Below are 19,671 nucleotides of genomic sequence, written 5' to 3'. Positions count from 1 at the left end.
ATGAGAAGTTGAGTTTATTTGTCCAAACCTTCAATAAAGTTTTTTTTTAAAATCAACAAACTCAGCAAATGTTACATTTGACTGAGTAAAAATCCTGTTCATAATACTAATACATGCCCATTAGCAAGATGCAAACATGATAAGACCATTGGAAGAAATAGACATAGTTCTCATTAGTCTAATGTAATAAAAAATAATGATAATAATAATAATAATAATAAATAATAATAATACATTTTATCTATATTGCACTTTTCAGGGTACTCAACGACGTATAAAGTAATATAAGACATAAACAGTCATGATTTCTTATATCATCATTAGTATTATTATTGTTAGTATCTCCGGATGGCCACAAATCTGTCTGTTCCAAGGTGAAAATATGTCGTCTAAAAACATATTCCTCATCCATAAATCCCGGTCGATTGGTTCCGAGGGTTCAAAGTCCGGATCAGCAATAAAATCATCGGCGCTGTTTTCATCAGATCGCTTCCGTCACTTACTTCTGAGCTCCTCTGCTATAGTCGTCTTCCACCATGATTTCAAAGTTTTGGAAAAGTCCCATGTTGCATTGCGACACTCCCACATGTATTCCGATGCATTTCATTGGCCAAGAGACCGAAAATAGGTGGAAAAAACTACAAATACTACAAAACGATGTATCTGCTTTCCCGGCCTTAATGGTAGAATAACGCAACAGCGCTCCCGGTTTTAATGGTAGAAATGCGATAATGCTTTCCCGCCTTAAATGGGTTAAGGGAGGATGGGTGAAGCAAAAGTATGGGTGAAAGAAGAAGAAGAGCCCGAGGGATAGGGTGGAGGAAGCCAATTATGAGATTGGTATATGATTAGGAGAGGGTAAAATTAGAGAAGAAGGTTATGAGAGAATTTCTGGGGAAGGTTGGAAGTCAAGTACAAGTTTCATGGTGATGAAAAGGTATCAGCAGGATTGTTATAGGAGCAGAGAGGAGGTGGGTGGAGAGATTAGACAAGATGAGACAGTATGCAGTATAGAGGACAGACATGACCTCAGGAATAGTATATACCGTATTTCCTCACATAGTAGCCGGGGCTTCTATTAATAAAAAATCAGTTTGGGACCCGGCTAATAATAAGGGCAGACTATTATTTGAAGGAGGCTTTTATTAAAAAAAGAAAATCAGAGCAGCTCTGACCGGCACTTTTTAGAGTGTTTTACACAGCACATTGTAGCCAGTTACCCGGATGTCGGCCATATTGGAAGTAATTAGATGTAAACAAACAATGAACAGCACGCTGAATGTTCATTTTAAGCAGGATTTAAAATGTCTAAACTACTAAAAAGCCCAGAAGAACGTGCGTAAACGGCTCGACTTTACAGAGAATGACTAGGACAGCGGGAGAAACAACCATATTTACCTACAGTACTAACTCATGTGGCCAAACTTCAAAATACAGGTGTTGTGTTGAAATCTGTTACCGTCAAATGATGTTTCCTGAATGGTGTTCTCCGTAGCACTTCTTTTCTTCCTTAACATATAGCACTCCTTAGCAATGACAGTTAGCTCTTAAAGTTATGTACTTACTCGATTCCTATGGTCTATGTCTAGTACCATCAGGTTGAATGCACTTATTGTAAGTCGCTTTGGACAAAAGCGTCTGCTAAATGACATGTAATGTAATGTAATGTAATGTAGCATCACCTCCTCGGTTGGAGTTAGGATTTCAGTTTAAGGTTAGCCTTGTAGAGAGAACTGTTTGGGGTTCAGGTAAACTTGGGCTCATGTTAACAACTTAAAGGAGGACTGGTTGGGGTCAGGGGTCAGGTTGGTGCAGGTTAAGGTAAGGGGGACACATATCGACGGGGGAACAGACTTTGACATAACACCGGTAAGACACCCGGCTTATAAAAGAGGCCGGCTTTTATTTACTAAAAATTGTTTTTACGCCCGGTTACTAAATGGTCATTAATAGGGGCCCGGCTTTAAATTGAGGAAATACGGTACAACACATCAACATACAGTGACATACCATCTGAAAAAGTGAAGCAGAGTTTTTGAGGTCTGGTTTTGTAGCCTTAAATTTGGCATTTTGGATGTTGTCATTTTGTTTTTTTGTGCATGCAGAGAAGCCAGAGGGATGCTATGTTATCAGCTATGACTTGCACTAGCAAGAGGAGCGTGTCTATGTTCCCCGGGTCCTATGTTCCCCTCTTTGTATGAGACTGGGGAACATAGGACCCTTTTTCCCCCGCTTTTCCCAAAAAGGGTCCTATGTTCCCCAGTCATACAAGTTCACATTTCCGTTCTTTAATCTATTAACATACATGGTTGTTGGTCGCTTTATGTTTCTTTCTAATGGTAAAAGGTAGTTGGGTTCTTGTTCTGCCTTGATGTAGCCTATTATATATATTTATATCGCACTTTATATTTGAAACAGATATTTATACATTTCGTTCATAATGTATAATCAGATTTTGTTTTAAACTCTCCACAAGGCTGCACAATACAATGGAGAACAGGTAGGATAATAAAAGGAAAAAGCTAAGCCTCGATGCAAGACAATATGATTAGGGGTGGGAATATACAAACATGAGTAATCCTCGATTCAAAAAGCAAAAAAATGAACTGCAAAGTAACCAGAAAGTAGCTGCTGTGCAAATTTAAGTTTTGAGTTGCTTGAGCTAAGGTGGGCCATGCGACGGTAGGCCTGCTGGCCATGCTGAGAGTCTACCGTAAAGACTGATAGATTGCGGGGAGCATAGGACCCTTTTTCAGAAAAAGGGTCCTATGCTCCCCGGTATGGATTGCTACAGGGGAACATAGGACCCTTTTTGAGAAAAACGGGGAACATAGGTCCCGGGGAACATAGGGATGACTAGCAAGCTAACTTTTTTTGTTGGCAAGGGGCACCTGTTATTCAAAATGAACAGCCGACTCATTGCGTCTTTCTGCCCAACCGAAACACTAAAGAAGACCTTGTTAGCCAACTAAAATGTTACAGTACAGTAAACCTGATAAACTAGTAGGTAGGGTAACTTTTCTATTGACTTTCATACAAACGGATATATTATTATAACTGCCCCCTGCTGGCCAGTAAAAGAATGCAGGTTTAAGTTAAATATGTATTAAATTTAAATGCGTCCTTGATTTTGAGGCAGTTGTTTAAGTAACTTTAATATAAAAATGTTTGAGATAGAATCTACTTATTTTGATCACATTAAATATAATCTTTATGTGTATGTAATTCTAAATCAAGATAGTTTTGACTGAATCCAACACAATACAATTAGTCCGTTTTTAATTGACAGGCACTTCCTGTTAAGTTGTTATTAACTCAACTTGTAACGTAGTTAGATTTAATTAATAATATTGCGTGCAAATTGTTTTATTGAGTAGCTACTGTTTATCTTTTTTACAGTGTAAGAGGCTCTGAAAAGTCACTAAATTTAGCAACAAAGTCACTAAGTTGGCAACACTGATTCGCTGGCTTTTTACAAATGGCATATGTTGTTGTTGTGTAGAGTCACATCCCGCTTAGCAATCTATCCAAAAAAGTCCAGACAAAAGCCAGCTCCGGACTGCTCGTATTCAAATTAGTGGCGTTCCGGTGAGTGAGACCTGCCTCATTCCGGGTATTGCCTGGTAGTGGAAACAGCCCTATTTACTGCCAGATGACATATTGATAACCTTTTCCACTGTCACTGTCTGCTACTTGCTTTCTCTCTCTCTCTCACTCACTCAACCACACACAGCGTGTGGTCCCCACAGGGGGCAAGGGAAGGTGCCATTGGCCGTTCAATGCCAAACCGCAAGGACATGTTGCTTTTCCACCACAGTAAGAAAAGAATCCATACTGTCACAGCCTTACTAACAATGAATCAATTGAAGATGTGTAATGTGAAAGTGGTCATTCACACACAAAGCCACAGAGAATTATGATCAAACTCCAAAGAGCTTTTTAGCATCTTTTGGCAAATTGAGCATCTTCAGCTAATGAGCTCCAATAAGCCCATTGTACACTAGCCATAAGCAAACAGCAGACATTAGCGAGTTATCAGGAGTTGGTTGAGACCAAAACAAAGCTAAAAGGAGTGAATGTGGGAATTATTCCTCAGGGGGCCAGAACACATGAGCCATAAACACGTAGGGGTTGTTTTTCATGTTGTTGTGACATTCTTTTTGGCTTAAGTTGGAAAATAAATCAAATATATTAGATAATTCTAAGCACCTTTAATACATTTTTTGACAATTGGGAGCAGTGGAAACAGCTGTTAACACAGCTGTAAACAGCACTGACTTATCACTATATAAAGTTGTTATGATTAAAGTGTTGGCAAATAGTTGCTTATGTACACACCCAGCGACACAGAGCAACATTTCTGTCCACCTGATGAATGTAAGTCCAACATTCATTCTTCTTCTAGCTCTGTTTGGTCTTCACCAACTCCCGAGGGAAATATCTTTAGCTGCTCCACTGGGTTCACCAGCTTGTTGCTATGTATGAGCAGTTAGCAGTTTTTTCGTGTAAAGGTGCTGATAAAGCCACTGGATGCTGTCTTCTGAAGCTGAGAGCAGTTAAAGTGAACCAAGGCATTAAAGCTGCAGGCCATAAATCAAAATAATGAGCTGAAAGATACTAAAATGCTTTTTAGAACTGCAGAGTCAGTTAGTAATTATCTGTGGGTTCATCACTCTTTACAGTCTTTACATTACTCATATTATTTAAAATATAACAGTTTTCATTTGCTTTAAGCTTTTTGTCGACAAAACACAGACACTGCAGATTAATTGCTTTTGCTGATATTTCATTATAAGCATGAATAATAATAATGATGAGTGCCTTTCAAGATACTCAAAGATGCATAATATGACAAATTAAGTGAGAAAAAAAAGTACTTTAATGGCTAAGGTCACTTTCTGAGTCTGGTGGACTCTGTGTGATTCAGTGCTGCAGTTGCAAAAAATGTTGCATTTTTCATTTAGTTTTGTTTGCTTCCAGACTGGGCTTCATCAAGCACACCAAACATTGTAAAAAAAATGTCACGAAATTGATGCTGTACTTCGTCTATTGAACATAATATATTTTCCTTCTCATCCCACAGCAAAAAGTTTTTCTTTTGCTTAATCATTTGAAGACTTTGTTGTTTTTGTGTGTAGTACAAGCAACTGTGTTATGTGATCATCCATGAGAGATTTTTAAAGCCTGCTACTAGGGCTGGGCGATATATCGATATAAAAGATATATCAATATATTTTTGAATGTGATATGGAATTAGACCATATCGCATATATCGATATAGGTTAAAAAATATATATTTCTTTATATATAAATGCTGCCCTTACTAGGATTTGTCATATTTAGTTCTTTTGTAATGTTTGTTATTCTTTTCTCATAAAAAATATATTTATTTCAGGAAAAGATTGGCCTATTAAATTTCAAAGGCAATTTATATTTAAGATATTTTTTTATTTAAATGTGCACTTTATGGAGCTTTGATTTAAAAAAAAAAAAAAAAAAAAGGTACTCCTGTTGTTATACAGTATTTAAGTTCACTTAAATAAACAGTTTCAATAAAACTACTTGTGACATGTCATATTTGGCTTCGAATTTGACTGAACATTTGCTCTCACTTTGCGATAAAAATATTGGGAAAAATATCATATATCAATATTCAGGCTAAATATATCAGGATGTAACTTTTGGTCCATATCGCCCAGCCCTACCTGCTACTACTTTGCCTGATGTTGATTCTTATATTTCCACCCAAATTCAACCCTGAATGTTTAGGTTCTCCTCTTTCCTTTGGTCCAGACTGTGTTCCCACTTGCAGCGAACTGAACTCTGGTGCACTTGGAAGCGGGCCGAGACATTTTTTAGCAGACCAGAGTTCACTCTTTGGTCTGCACCAGAGTTCGTTTGAGCATTTACACTAGCAAAAAACAAACGGACCATCCGACGAACCACACCAGAGTTCAGTTCAAGAGGCCCAAAAAGCTCAGGTGTAAATGCTCCCAATAATAACATGCAATACAAGCACAAAACTAAGGACTAGGTTATAATTTGGCATTTTCTTGTGACTCTTGAAATACAAAAACCCATCCCCAGCCTTAGTGTTTTGCATGACAGAAGGTAGCTTCTTGGACATTGTGTTCATGTGTCCAATTAGTGCAGGCTCAGACCCAAGGAGGACAGGCTGTGAGAAAGTACAATGGGTGGCAACAGAGAATTATGGGTAATAGGATGAGAAGCAGGTGAGAGGGATGAGGGAGTAATAATAGTGACTGGTGCTTCACACACTGCATGTATGTTTCTGCCTGCATGTGTTTAGATCTTCAGCTGATCAATGGAAAGGGAACTTCTCTGTGTGCCTAGTCACTGGTTACCATCCCTGGTTGCCACAGTAACGGGAGGTAATGACACATTTGGCTGAGCTGATGTTTATTTTTGCTAATCTAACTGACTATTTTTAAAGTGATGTATGGATGCCAACGGAGAACAAAGTCACCATGGTGATGAGGTGATGAGCTTGCTATCTTACAAGGAAAAGAAAGAGAAGAAGTGAAAGCAGGAAAGGAGAAAAGTAACAGATCACTAACACACTCCTATTCAAAACGTCTATATTTAGATCACTGGGGACTCTACTGAATTTTGTATTCTGTTTACCTGCCTCTATATGAACTGTGTATTTAACTGTCACCACAGCTGACAGAAGGTAAAAATGATCAAATAATCTGTTTGATAAAGTCCACAGTTTGAGGCTGTTGGTGTGCTGAAAGCATGTGTTTTTGTATGGAGAAGTGAGATTACAACAGGTGTGACCAGCTGCACGGGGCCACGTATTTGACTTTATTTTGTTTTGCAAAAACGCTCTTAACACCCTGACAGCGGGTCACACTTCAGCAAGAAAACAGATGGACAATTTGGCTGCTCGGTGATAGATAAGGCAATAATCCTGATTATTTTCCTGCATATTGTGAAAAATGTTTTAACGGTTAGTGGCTTTGTGAGGATTTGGCGGGACAAAAATTGCTTTTTTTTTGGCACAATGTATCCACATGTTTATAATTTAAGTCTGGCAGAGATTTGTAATTAAATTGCAGAAATCCACAACTTGAGGGGCTGATATGGAACTATGCGATAAACAGAATGATGGGCGATTTGCAGATAATTATAGCCAGTTCTTGTCTCTTTTAGTACACTTTGCTGCCTGTATTGATCCTCATTGTACTACCAGCTGCCACTCATGTTGAAGTCAATACTTGTCAGCGTTGTGCTCTTCATGTTTTGAGAGTAATGTCTTCTTTCTGCGTACCTCCAGGATGACATCAGTTCTGGAGAGACAACGCCCCCTGCAGAAGCTGACCTCCACGTTGTCAAGCCGACAGTCTCCCTTGGTGATGTTCCTGACCTGCACGTAGCGACGACACTCTGGCACGGGCTCGCCTGGCGGAAACAAAGAGAGGAGGGAGGAAAAGAAGGAACGGAGCAGAGGGAGGGAAACAGAGGGCAAGGAGAAGGTGATTATGAGAAACCATCATTTTTGCAGGATAAAAAAGGAGGAGAAAGACAAAAGAAGAGGCAGAGGCAGAGAGATGCTCTCAGAGAGCACAGTGACATTGCCATGCTCCCTGGCAGCATGTGACATTTCCTCCACTGGGAGACAGATTAAAGCCCCAATGTAGGTTAAGTAATGTAATCTCTCACTAATTGGGCACTGCAGCACTTGGTTTTTAGCCTCTTATAAAATCAACTATAGAACATTCAAATCACATGAAGTGCTTTGGCATTGACATGGAAGTTCATATTTTTAAGAGCAAACTTAAGACCTATCTTTTTAATTTGGCTTTTCAAATATTTCTTTGCTCATGCATCTTAGTGTCATAACATCTTATCTTTTATTTATTCATTTATTTGCTATTTATTAGTCTATTTATATATATATATATATATACAACTAATAGTCCTCATTTTACTGCTTCAGTCATTACATTCAAAAATGTTGAACTAGTTGTCAAAATCTGTCAAGCAAATTTTATACATTTTTCTAATCTTTATTTTTTACTCAAAATGTCTCCAGAATTGAACAATTTCTCTCAGGTGAAGCTCAGCTTCCACTGATGAGAAGGCTGTGTGAAGCATTAGTTGAACCAATGATAAGCCACTTCTCTACAATCACTCAGAGCTGAATCCATAAACCATAAACACTTTACAACATATATGAACCAGCAGGACATAGTGTGGACCAACACTGTGACACTGGACTGTCACAGCTCTACCCAAAGGGACGTCATGTTTGTTGTAATTGAGGCTGTTTTTTCCCTTTTGCACAATGCTGTAAACAAATCAGAATTGCAAAGAGCATATGCAGTAAAATATGAAACATACATATTCAGTGTGTTGAACTCAGTTACCTCGCTTTACTGTAGTTTTCAAATGGCTGTGTAAATAGTATATAGTCTGTCTGGAGCATTTTCAGGTAGTGTAACCAAGATCAGACTTTTTTGCATTGAAAACATAACATAAACACTGACACTTTCTGCAGGATCTTTTGAGGTTTTTAAATCCTCCCTCAAAACACACTTTTAATCAAGTTTAAGTGGACATTTGCAAAAACAAATTTTTATTAAATTTTAAAAATTTTAATTTATTTTATTCTATTGTTGCACTGTGTTTATGTATTTTAGTATTTTAGTTTTTACCTTATTTCCTGCAACTGTGATACCTGTACAGCACTTTGGTCAACCCCGGTTGTTTTAAATGTGCTCTATAAATAAAGTTTGACTTCATTGACATGAATACTTGCTTTTGAGGAATGAGCTATGACTCCATTTTGAGCAGGTGACAGGCTTTTGCAGGTTATCAACTAGGTTTTGCCGTTTGTACTAATTGTTTTGAGGAATGTATTAACTGTTGTGCAAATGTTAATGGTGCTGTTAGAAATGCACCAAAGCGACTGAGAAAAACTGTAAATGGCCATGGATAAAAAGGCTTTACTCATCGTTGTGATGACCCTGGGCTTAAGACGACAATGAAACAACAGCCACTGAACACCGTCTCTTTGTTGATTTGTGGAATTTGTGGCGTGTTTGCCATCATACTGTATGTTGTACTAACCTGGAAACTGTTTTCTACAGACTGGACAGCAGCTGCCTGGCTCCTCCACCTTGACCTCCCCCTGAGAGAGATAACACGAGTTGCCTTTTTAACATCGTTTTGATTAAAAATAGACAGATGCACGACATAACACAGCACAACAGAGATGAACAAAAATAACAAAATAATCTACAGTTTATTAGACAGTTATATTTGAGCTTGTATCACACATTTACTGCAACATCGAACAATGAGCACACATTGTACACATTTTTCAAAAAGGCAATAACCAACCCTAGAGAGCAGACAATACTTTCTGCAAGAAAACACACATCAATGAAGTGTCAGGGGAGGAAAAAATGGGGTCTATTTAGGGGAAGCATTGCTCCTCTGATAATATACCCAATACACGTTTATGAATTATGAGCAATGTCACTAAAAAGAAAGGAAATAACATTACATGATTGGGACAGGAGTTTCTATGAGGCTGTACTTTGACACTGGCAATAGGGCACAACTGATATCAGATTTTTTAAACTGATACAGATTCTAGAAGGGATATATTGAATTTTTAAGGCAGAATGAAAAGATACCTTTTTTAACGTATATTGCAAACTGATTTTGCACCAATATCTCAGCAAGTAACTTTCTTAAACAATATATAACATTACATTACCAAAGTTACATCACAAACTTCTGAGTAGTACCACACCTTACTGCCTACTCATTGTAGTTTTTCAGCAAAAGTGATGAAGTGAAGAGAATTTCATTTGTACAGAACTCTACTATATGTTCTGTAAAAAAAAAAAGGTTGTCATTGTCACACCACAGTGAGGTTGTGTTTTATTTTGTGTTCTGTTCTCGTTATTTCCTGCTTTATTTTGAAATAGTAACTCTCCTCTCGTTTCAGGTCACTTGCCCTTCCCCGTGTGTCATCTGTCTGATTGTCTCCCTAATCACCGATTGTGTTCACCTGGTGCTCCCTTCCCTCCATGTGTTCCAATAGTCTGTGTTTTCCCTTGTCTTGGTCCAGTGTGTTTGACCCCGTCACCATAGCAGCCAGTTATCTTGTTCATGCCACAGCTTTCCTTGCTTCGCCTTTTTGTATTTCCTCGCTAGAGTGATTTTTCTTTGTAATTTATTAGAGTAGCGCCAGTAGTTTAGTTTCTAAGTTTTTCTAGTCAGCCGTTTTGTTTTTCCTCCTGTTGGAGTGATTATGTGTTTGTTTTTATTTTTCCTCCTTTAGACCTTTTCTAGTTTTATCGAAGTGTTCTGTAGAATTCCTTATTTTTCCTATCAGGTTCGGTTCCTCCCTTTTGGAGCGCCTTTTGTTTGTTGGAGTTTTCTTTGTTAGTTTTTCTCTTGAGAGTTTAGATTTAATTCCCCGTTCTTAGTTTAGGGTTTATCTAGTAGATTATTAGTGTAGATGGGTTCAGTGTTTTTCCTCATTTGGAGTGACTTTTCTTAAGTTCTCAGCTCAGAGCCAGGAGTTTTATAGCCCTTTGTTTTTCACTCTGAGGATTTACTCTGCTGCCTTCTTGAATAAAGAGACTTTAAGTTCACCTGCTCTGCATCTGAGTCCTGACTTGAGCCCGGCCTGACAGTCAAATCAGTGTATATTGGAAAACATGCATACGTATACACTAACAATCTGATATTTCTTTGGTCTTTGTCTTGTTTGTCTAGTTTTAACATGGGATGCTAATATTTGCTAATTAGCACTTGATGCAAGGTATAGCAGGGGCTAATGCCAATGCCAATAGTTTGACCTGAAAATTTAACTTAAAATGGCTACAGATGATAAGTGGTGGGGCTAGAGGAATACATTTTAATAGTTGTTGAGATATTTCAGGTGGGGCCAAAGCAATGAACCAAATAAAACTCCCAAAAGCCATGTTGCAAGCATGGTAAAACCAGTACAGTCAAGAAAATACACATGGACATACCAGTAGAAAAGAACATAGACTATCCGTCCCAGTTCCCACACTGTAAAAAATAATCTGTTTAATTTACGGTAAAATACTGGCAGCTGTGGTTGCCAGAACTTCACCGTAAAAATTACAGTGAGTGGGTTTTCTATTCTAAATTTAAATGTAAATATCAGCAAAAACTGTAATTTAGTCTGAAAAATCCTGTTATTTTTAGGGTAATTGTGTCATTCATTCATACATCATGGTATTTCTCCATAAATTTTGCATGAAAATGTTATATTTTACAGCAAAACTGTGTTTCTTCCATTTTATGACGGGAAAAAAAAGTATACGTTTTGTGCTATTCTTTGATTTACGGTAATTAAAAGTGTCTAATACAGTAATATACAATTTTTCATTTTATGCCCTATTTCTGATGTATTTGACAGTGTATTACTGTTATTTCTATAAACCTTTTTTACAGTGCACCTCTTAGAGCACTGCCGGTTTTCATTCAAACCAGCCTTAGACAGACCTGTGAAACCATGGGTCATAAGGACCAGGGTTAAGATCCAGCATGGGAAAGGAACCGGAAATATTAAATGCAAAAAGTGAGACATAAAGACCAAAAATAGCGAGAGAGCGAGACTGTGACGTAAGGACACAAAGGACACAGACAGAGGGAGCGAAGCCACTGAGGTAGAGAGATCCGGTACAGTCCAGTCCTGGTGTCCCTGTCTGAGAATAGCTGCTGTTAGCATGCAGAGTCACACACACACACATACAGCCTGACAGCAGGCTTCAGCACCCCCACCAACACAAGCCTCAGCTCACCCCTGAAACTTCACCCAACTATAAAATTTCTAACACACACACAATCCTCCTAACTGTTCACCCCGAGGACTTCTCCTCCCACTCTGCACTGCCGCCAGCTTTCCCTCAGGGATGAAGGGAGCCCACTCACTTAAAGGGTGGAAGGCCACGAAGAGCACACTTTAAAGTCCTTTAAGTTAAGAGAGTGTGTGCATGTACTGTATATATCTGACGCAGCGCGCGGTAGAAATGGTGTGAAATGTGAATTTGTGGGTATTTCAAAGGAAAGGGCACTTGGCATTTAAAGTAAAGGGTAGTCAAATTTGTGTCGTCTACAGGCTGTGATATAGAAATCAGAGCTCAATTAATGTGTCTGGGAAGAAATAAGAGCAGCTAGGGTTTGAGAGGAACACATCCTGACGCTTTTAACACCCAATATGATAACACAAGCTACAATCCATTACCTTAAAATGGGCCTCCCAGCAGAGTGCTGCAGGCATGTTGGGGGACTTTTAAAAAGCATTGTGCTTAACTGTAAGCTGAGTCATAAATAACAGAGTGGACTGTCAGTAACCAATTCTCAGCCTGTCAGTAGAAGGAACACTGTGCATTAAATGACCTTTTCATATTAGCTGGGATAAAAAGTGCTTTCACCGAGGCATAACTTAGTGCAGCCTAGGGAGAAGAAATAGTTACACAACTGCGAGGCACCTCCAGAGACACAGTGCACTGACGTGAAGACCTGTGCACACCACAGGAGGAACACTCGGTAGACTGTCTACTCTGTGGAGCTCACTGTGCAATCAACCTCTCCTTTAAAGTTCTGGGTGTCAGCAGAATTTATTTTTACCCGGCCTTTACACAGCCCTGCCGTGTTACAGATATAAATTCAGCTTACTGTGTCAAGGATGAGACGGATGACTTTTCTACTGTAACTTTTCTAAACTTCATCATCATGAAGAGATTGAATATATATTTAAAAAATGAATAGAATTTTGTGGTTCTTGAGAGAGGTACAACTTTTAAACCAAATAAACAAAGATGCCTTTCAGTTCTGCATCTAATAGACACGGGGGGGAAGACATGAACTGGAAGAGGGAAAAGGAAACACGAGGAGACTTCCCATCAGAGAAAATGTTAAAATTGTGTGTGACATCCTGCAGAGGCAGAGGAATTGAAGCCATTTTCTCCCAAAAATGAGCAATTCTCTCTATGTCTCCTGGCTGGCACTCAATATTTAAAGGGTCTGTTCAGCTAAATGACACCCTCTATGCAGCCATGCAGTGAGTTCTGGTTTAATTTTCCATATTTCGAGACATCTGTCTCTGAGATCTCTTTTCCTGTCTTGCTTCACATAGACATAGAGGGCATGAAAAAGGAGGAAGACTCTTTTCATTACAGCAAATGTTAAAATTCACTTTGATTGTGGCATGCCACTGAGGCTGCCATCATCTTAACGAGAAAGAAATTCATGATGATTAAAATAGTTTCCTTCTAATAACAATTATTGCAATAATAATAGTAACAGTAATAGTTGTTTTAAGTGAAACACTTCCAAAAATCCCTTATGACCAAATATCTGCAATTCCCATCAACCTCAACAGAACCTATTTAGCCAAGTTAACATGCTAAGATGTTACAATGGTAACTAATATGATAAACGTGGTAAACTATATAACGGCAAAAAAAAAAAAAAATCAGCATGTTAGCTTTTTAACTGTGAGCTCATTAGCATGCTAACATGTTCAGCTAGATGGTAACTATAATCATAGACTGTATATAAATAATTGTAGTTTGAAGCATCAAGTTCGGCGTTACGGCTGTCGACATCATTGTTCATTGAAACCAGGAATAAGACCATATTTGGACTGTGGAGGAGTGAGGGGTGGATTTATGGGTGTATCTAAAAATAAACTGTACGTTTTGCTAAAATTTAACAGCCGACTCCTTGGAGTGTCTTTTAGTACAACCGGATGCCGAACAAGACATTTTTAAGTTGCCAAATGTTCAAATAAACTTCCATTAACTGAAATACATACTTTGAAAGTTCTGAGAAGAAACACGACAAACAACTTCATGGCTATTTAGATGTACAGGTTGCCATGGATACACATTGTTTGCTTCGCTTCTCTCGTGATGACAGCTCACCGTGTTAGTGACCTGTCAATCAAAGGTAGCAACGCCCCCCAAAAAATCCCCTGCTTTATCTTTAAACTAGTGATTGAGACCATAATGTTGCCACGATAATTTTTTCTGAGGTAATAAATCAAGTATGAAGCATCATCATATTAGCTCTGTCAATGTGAGCATTTAGCTAAAAAGCATTTAGGTAAAAAGGACTGCTGCAGTACAGCCTCACAGAGCTGCTAGTGTGCCTGTAGACTCTTGTTGAGGGGTTCACTCACACTAATTACCCTTTAAATAGAATTGCAGCTGAAGAACCAAGAGAAAAGAAGCATCGCAAAAGGACATTTGAAAGAAAATGTATTCTTCCCACTGAAGGCACGTTTAACATTGCTATTGCCCTTTTCTTCTTTTTCTATCCAAAGCAGAACTTGACAGAATTTGTATTTATGTGGTATCAAAAGTTCCGCCCGTCTCAAAATGTATTCATATTTTATATGGAGTTTATTTTTTTCTTCATCTGCCTCTAGTTGTACAGGCCGCATACATAATTGACCACACAGCTCACCGTCTTCTGTGAGATGACCAGCTTTTAACCACTCAAACAGTCTGCGTGTGACTGAGCATTATCTGCTAAATGAAGGCACTCCTTTATTTCTGTAATGTGCTGTCACTAGCAATGACAATCCAATTACCCAAACCATAATGCACAATGTCCCCGCAAAGTTAATTTCAAGTTAATTGATGAATATTTAAAACTACAGAGGATACCAGTCTCAACTTTAAATATTCTTATATCTGACTCTGAATTTCAACTGTAACTAAAATTATACTTTTATACTCATACATGGTGCCATTAATTTTGCAGTGCTGGTTTCAGCTTTGCCAAATAGTGGATTATGTTGTTTTGGAATAAGACTAAATTTTGCTTAACAAGGAGGTTTCAGTGTTCCATGGGAGCTAGAAGGGGCATGGTAAAGGAAAAAGTGCAGGCATGTGGGAGGATCGGACAGTCAGGTATTGATCTACTTCAGCCAGCGACTTGCAGAGAACATCCCACACGTTCTTAAGGGAGCAGAGCATTTTCTCTCTCTCTCTCAGAGTAATTGAGATGTTTGTGACCAACAGAGACACTGTGTGAACTGTACCACCCCTGGGGTAGGAGTGGCGGTTAAATGGACTGATGCGCTTGTCTGGGAGACTGATCGTGCCTCTATATGTGAGCTTTCATCTTTCTTTACGTGAATTTGGATGCAGTAGGTGCACACACCCCTGCAAAGAGTAGATAACTGGGACTATAAACGCAGCTCATAGCTACACACCTTTCTCAGATCCTACAGAAACTGGTTAAGCCTGGAGTTTGGTGCTGGCTGTACTTTGTGCAGGTGTCCACGTACTTGTGTGGGTTGATTTCAAGTGTGATAGTGTAGTGTAAATATCTCTGTTATTTCAGCTCACTTTTGATCCATCAGTATTTCAACAGCTTGGCTATGACTTTGCTATTACTATTACTATTATTGTACATAGAGCCCAATACAGTGGTTTCCAACCCTGCAGTCATGATGCCCACAAGGGGTCAAGGGATAAATGTGAGGCTCAGAGGAGCTATGATTCAATTGAATCAGTCTGATAAGGGAAAACCAGGCTTCAATTGAAGTGGCCACATCTCACAGGCATCGCTCTGTAATGAAGAACTGGAAGTAGACAATGCTTCATATTAAAGGGTGATAAGACAAAAATAGTTGAGATCTACTGGCCTCATTTTCTACAAATGCATTCAACGATGCCTGGTGCAACAACAGATCAAAAGTCTCAGTGTGTGTGTGTGCTGAATCATATAAATGGCCGTAACTTGCAAAGATGGAAACACACACATTTGTTACAGTTCATATGCTCCTCCCCAGCAATGTTATTATAGTTAACGAAAAACTAACGAAATAACGAAAACTAGAATTGAAAAAAATTTCCTTAACTGAAATCTTTTTTTAAAAGAGTTTTTTTTAAAACACGAGTTTTAAAAAAACAACGACTTTTTAAAAGAAAACGAGTTTTAAAAAAAAAACGATAACCAACTAAAACTGTATTGTGTGGTTACAAAACTAAAACGAACTAAATTATAGTGAAAATGTCCTTCGTTTTCGTCTTTGTCAACTTTTTTCATACATAATCTAGTGGATTTGAGACTACTTGAACATTACTTTTTATTGCATAGTTATATCCTGTCTGGGTCTGGTATGTGTTGTGTTGTGTTGTGTTGTGTTGTGTGTGTGTGTGTGTTGTCTCCTCTACTTGTATCTTACCTCTGTACTTACTGTCTTTTATATTTGTATTTATTTTTTATTTTCGTAGGGACTATGGATGAAAACTAGCAGCCTTGCTATAATCCGGCATATTTACGAAGATGTTTTTCAATGTTCATTAATGTGCACCGTCCCTATCCAAAAATAAAGTATAAAAGTAAAAGTAAAAAGTATTTTCTATTTCTCCACAGCTGAGTTTGTGTATTCCTGCTTTGTGAGCTTCCAGGAGAATCGCGAGTGAAATTACCGTAATGACACATGTTGGCTGTAAAGAGCAACTTCTCAGCTTTCAGAAAACATTGGAATTTTTCTGATAGCATAAACTGTTTAGTTATTATGGTAATCCCAAGTGTGCTTGCACAAACGTGTCGCAGGCGCAACACTCGCTTAATTTTGGATGTTGTGCTTTCACTGTGTGCAAGTGAAAGTTTTCAATTCAACCATGATATTACAAATCACATTTTTTTGCAGCAACGCTAAAAATCCAGCAGTGGTCGCAGAATACATGTAGGGAAACACTTCATAATCCTTTTTGGTTGATATGAAATGTATTTTTTTAGCTCCAACTAAACAGCTGCTCGTTAGTCAACCTGCAGGAACACATGGTGAATATGTTTACTGAGACTGGGATGTTTACACTCAAACCAAAATTGGAAAACCAAAACACCTGGAACTGTAAGAGTTAATAACCTTATTGGGGCTGAGATGGATAAACCAAAGGAAATAAAGACAAGATTTATTATGGACTCTTTGAATCTGGCACCGAACACGTAGCCCATTACAAAACAACTAAAACTAACACTAGAACTAAGCATTTTCAAAAAATAAAAAAATAAAACCAGCTCTAAAAACAAATGAAAACTAACTGAATTTTTAAACAAAAATTCACAACGAAATTAAAACTAAAAAACCAAAACTATTATAACCTTGCTCCCCAGTTGTTACCTGTTAAAGGGACATACTTTGCTCATTTTCAGGTTCATATTTGTATCGTGGGTTTTTCTTCTAGAACATGTCTACATGCTTTAATTTTCCAAAACATTTTTTTTTACAAACTGTCTGAATTTAGCTGTATATACCTTCTGTCTAAAACACTCTGTTTTTAGCATCTGTCTCTTTTCTGGTATGTAGGATAAGCCAAAAACAATCCCATTTTATTTAATTTTAGCAGAAATGCACAATCAAACAGATGTCGGTGTCGGTGTGTATGTCTCACCTCTTCACAGTGGAGCGGCGCACATCTTAACTGGCACAGTTTTTTCCCGTTCACGCAGCGACATAACAGACAGCCCTCCTCCCACTCTGATCCTGCCTGGCTCACACACATACACAAAAACACACAACATTTTTATACAGGTGACATCACGATGCTTCAACAGCCTGTTAGTCTTGCCTTTATGCACACACACGGGAGTCAGTGCAGGTTCTATAAAGTGCAACCGATCATAAAACTCTAGCTACACCCTTGTGCATAATTTAGATTATAGAGGCCTGTTATGATGTTGTAATTATAACAACACATAATACAGACTACATTATATATTTTATGTGTGTGTGTAAGCTATGGGGATCATTAACAGTGCTCAGCTTTTACCCGCACAGAGGCACTAACTAGGGAGTGTCTTTGTGGCCAACGCTGACGCATTTGGTATAATAGTGATGAGGTAGTTAATTAGAAGCATAGAGGGTCTTTATATGGACATCAGTCATCAGCAGCTGACAGACTCAGAGACAGGAACAGAGTTGACAGGCAGGGAGAATGACAGGGGTAGATGAAGGGAGAGGAAGAAAGGGAAATGAGGATAAATAGAAAAGAGATGGAGAAAGTGAGAGATAAAACACAAATCCTGTAATGAAAGCAGAAGGGGGACCATAGTGGGAGACAGAGTGTAGGTATGGGAGAGGAAAGAAAGAAAGAAAGAAAGAGAAAAAGAAAGGCCTGAAGTAGAAAGATCAAGAGCTGGGATGTGACCTCTTGTCAGTTTATGATTAATTCCTATAATCCTATAATATCCCCTTCCTCATAAATAATTCCTGGCAGGCTTGCCCAGTTGCGGTCCCAGTGCCGGCTTTCTACGGTACTTCCTACATAATTGATGAGGCTGAGGGCTGGAGAGGCACTGTGGTGTAATGTGGCCTGCGGGGCATGTCACTCATCTTCTAATAGGCCCTTCTTTATGAGTAAATAACACAATAGGAATGAATAGGAGGGAGCATAAACACCACGCCAGTGTTAAGCCTCAGATGCGCAACACAATGAGGCAGGCACAATGGGTACAAGCTGCTAAGTTAGCTGGGCAACAGATGTCTGTTTACTTTGGGTGGGAGCCAGCGTATGTGTGTGTTTGAGTGCGTACCTCCCGCAGGACGCCCTGGTCATGGCAGGGGCAGAGGGCGGGGATGACACACACTCCCCCGCCGTTGCGGTACAGCCCCTCCAGACACACGCAGGCCTCGCTGGAGCGGCTGCAGTTGACGGGAGAGGAGGAGTAAATGTCCTGGCAGCTCCTCTCGCACAGCGGGACCTCCTCCGACACACTCCTCTTCCACTGCTCCCCGTCAGGACACGCTGCGGAGGACGAGAAGGAGAGGGAAAGGAGTGAGAGGAGTGAGAAAAGGTGTCAGCGAGGAGAGGAGAAAATAGAAAGACAAGGGAGGAAGGGAAATGAATAAGTGACGAGTATTATTTGATAAATTGATGGGAGAAAAGGAGTGTGGAAATGAAACGGAAGTGTGGACAGATAATGAGTGTATTCAAAGGTATAGTATTAATCAGAAATATGCTTGTTAGTCCTCACTAGTGGTCGACCGATATGGGTTTTTTAAGGCTGATGCCGATACAGATTATTTTGACATCAGTTTTAACCTTTCCCAGATATATGCTGCCGATTTTTGGGGGCCAATTCTTGAAGCCGATATTGCCTTTTCTCCCTCCATCAATGTGTATGTTGTTCTACGTTTCGAGGTGGTGGCGCCTCAGATGAGTCCACATATTTGATGTGTTGGTATCAGCAGCAGCTCACCAGAGAATGGCAGATGTTGCTCAGTGAAATGGGCTAATTGATTGGCGAACGCACGCACATATCAGCCGTTGCCGATACAAGTAAAAAAAGCAAATATCGGCCAGCCGATATATCAGTCGACCTCTAGTCCTCACCCTATCCCTATTACTCTCCCCTAAGTCCTTCTTCTTGTAATGTTAAAAAGAAAACATACTGTTTACAGATTGGAACGCTCTACCTTCTAGTAGGTGCAGTAGGTTTTTATCAGCTTATTCAAGGGGCTGCTATTTTTATGCATATTCTTGCTGTTGCCCTCTCGTAGCTACAATTATTATGAATGACGCCAGGGCGGAAGAGACGAGTGTAAAAGAGGGGAGTAAGGGAACGTAGTATGAAGTGTGATGGAATTTCCTGTCATGATGAGACATAAGTAGGCAGCAACCTACT

At 39.1% G+C, this 19,671-nt stretch overlaps 1 protein-coding gene across 1 annotated transcript in view; it reads right to left on the bottom strand.

Moving 5' to 3' along the window:
* The window catches only part of sspo (SCO-spondin), a 138,349-nt gene that overhangs the window by 4,688 nt on the left and 113,990 nt on the right, over window positions 1-19,671 (bottom strand). Inside the window, exons 112-115 of the mRNA XM_059327455.1 lie at window positions 18,580-18,791; window positions 17,439-17,534; window positions 9,097-9,157; window positions 7,295-7,425 (exon numbers count right to left, since the gene is read on the bottom strand). Of these exons, the coding sequence (XP_059183438.1) occupies window positions 7,295-7,425; window positions 9,097-9,157; window positions 17,439-17,534; window positions 18,580-18,791 (500 nt within the window). The remainder of the gene's footprint in view (window positions 1-7,294; window positions 7,426-9,096; window positions 9,158-17,438; window positions 17,535-18,579; window positions 18,792-19,671) is intronic.

This window comes from Centropristis striata, chromosome 23 (assembly GCF_030273125.1).
Source record: "Centropristis striata isolate RG_2023a ecotype Rhode Island chromosome 23, C.striata_1.0, whole genome shotgun sequence".
Classification (NCBI taxonomy): Eukaryota; Metazoa; Chordata; class Actinopteri; order Perciformes; family Serranidae; genus Centropristis; species Centropristis striata.
The sequence above is the reverse complement of the archived record's forward strand: the minus strand, read 5'-3'. Positions and strand labels throughout refer to the sequence as shown.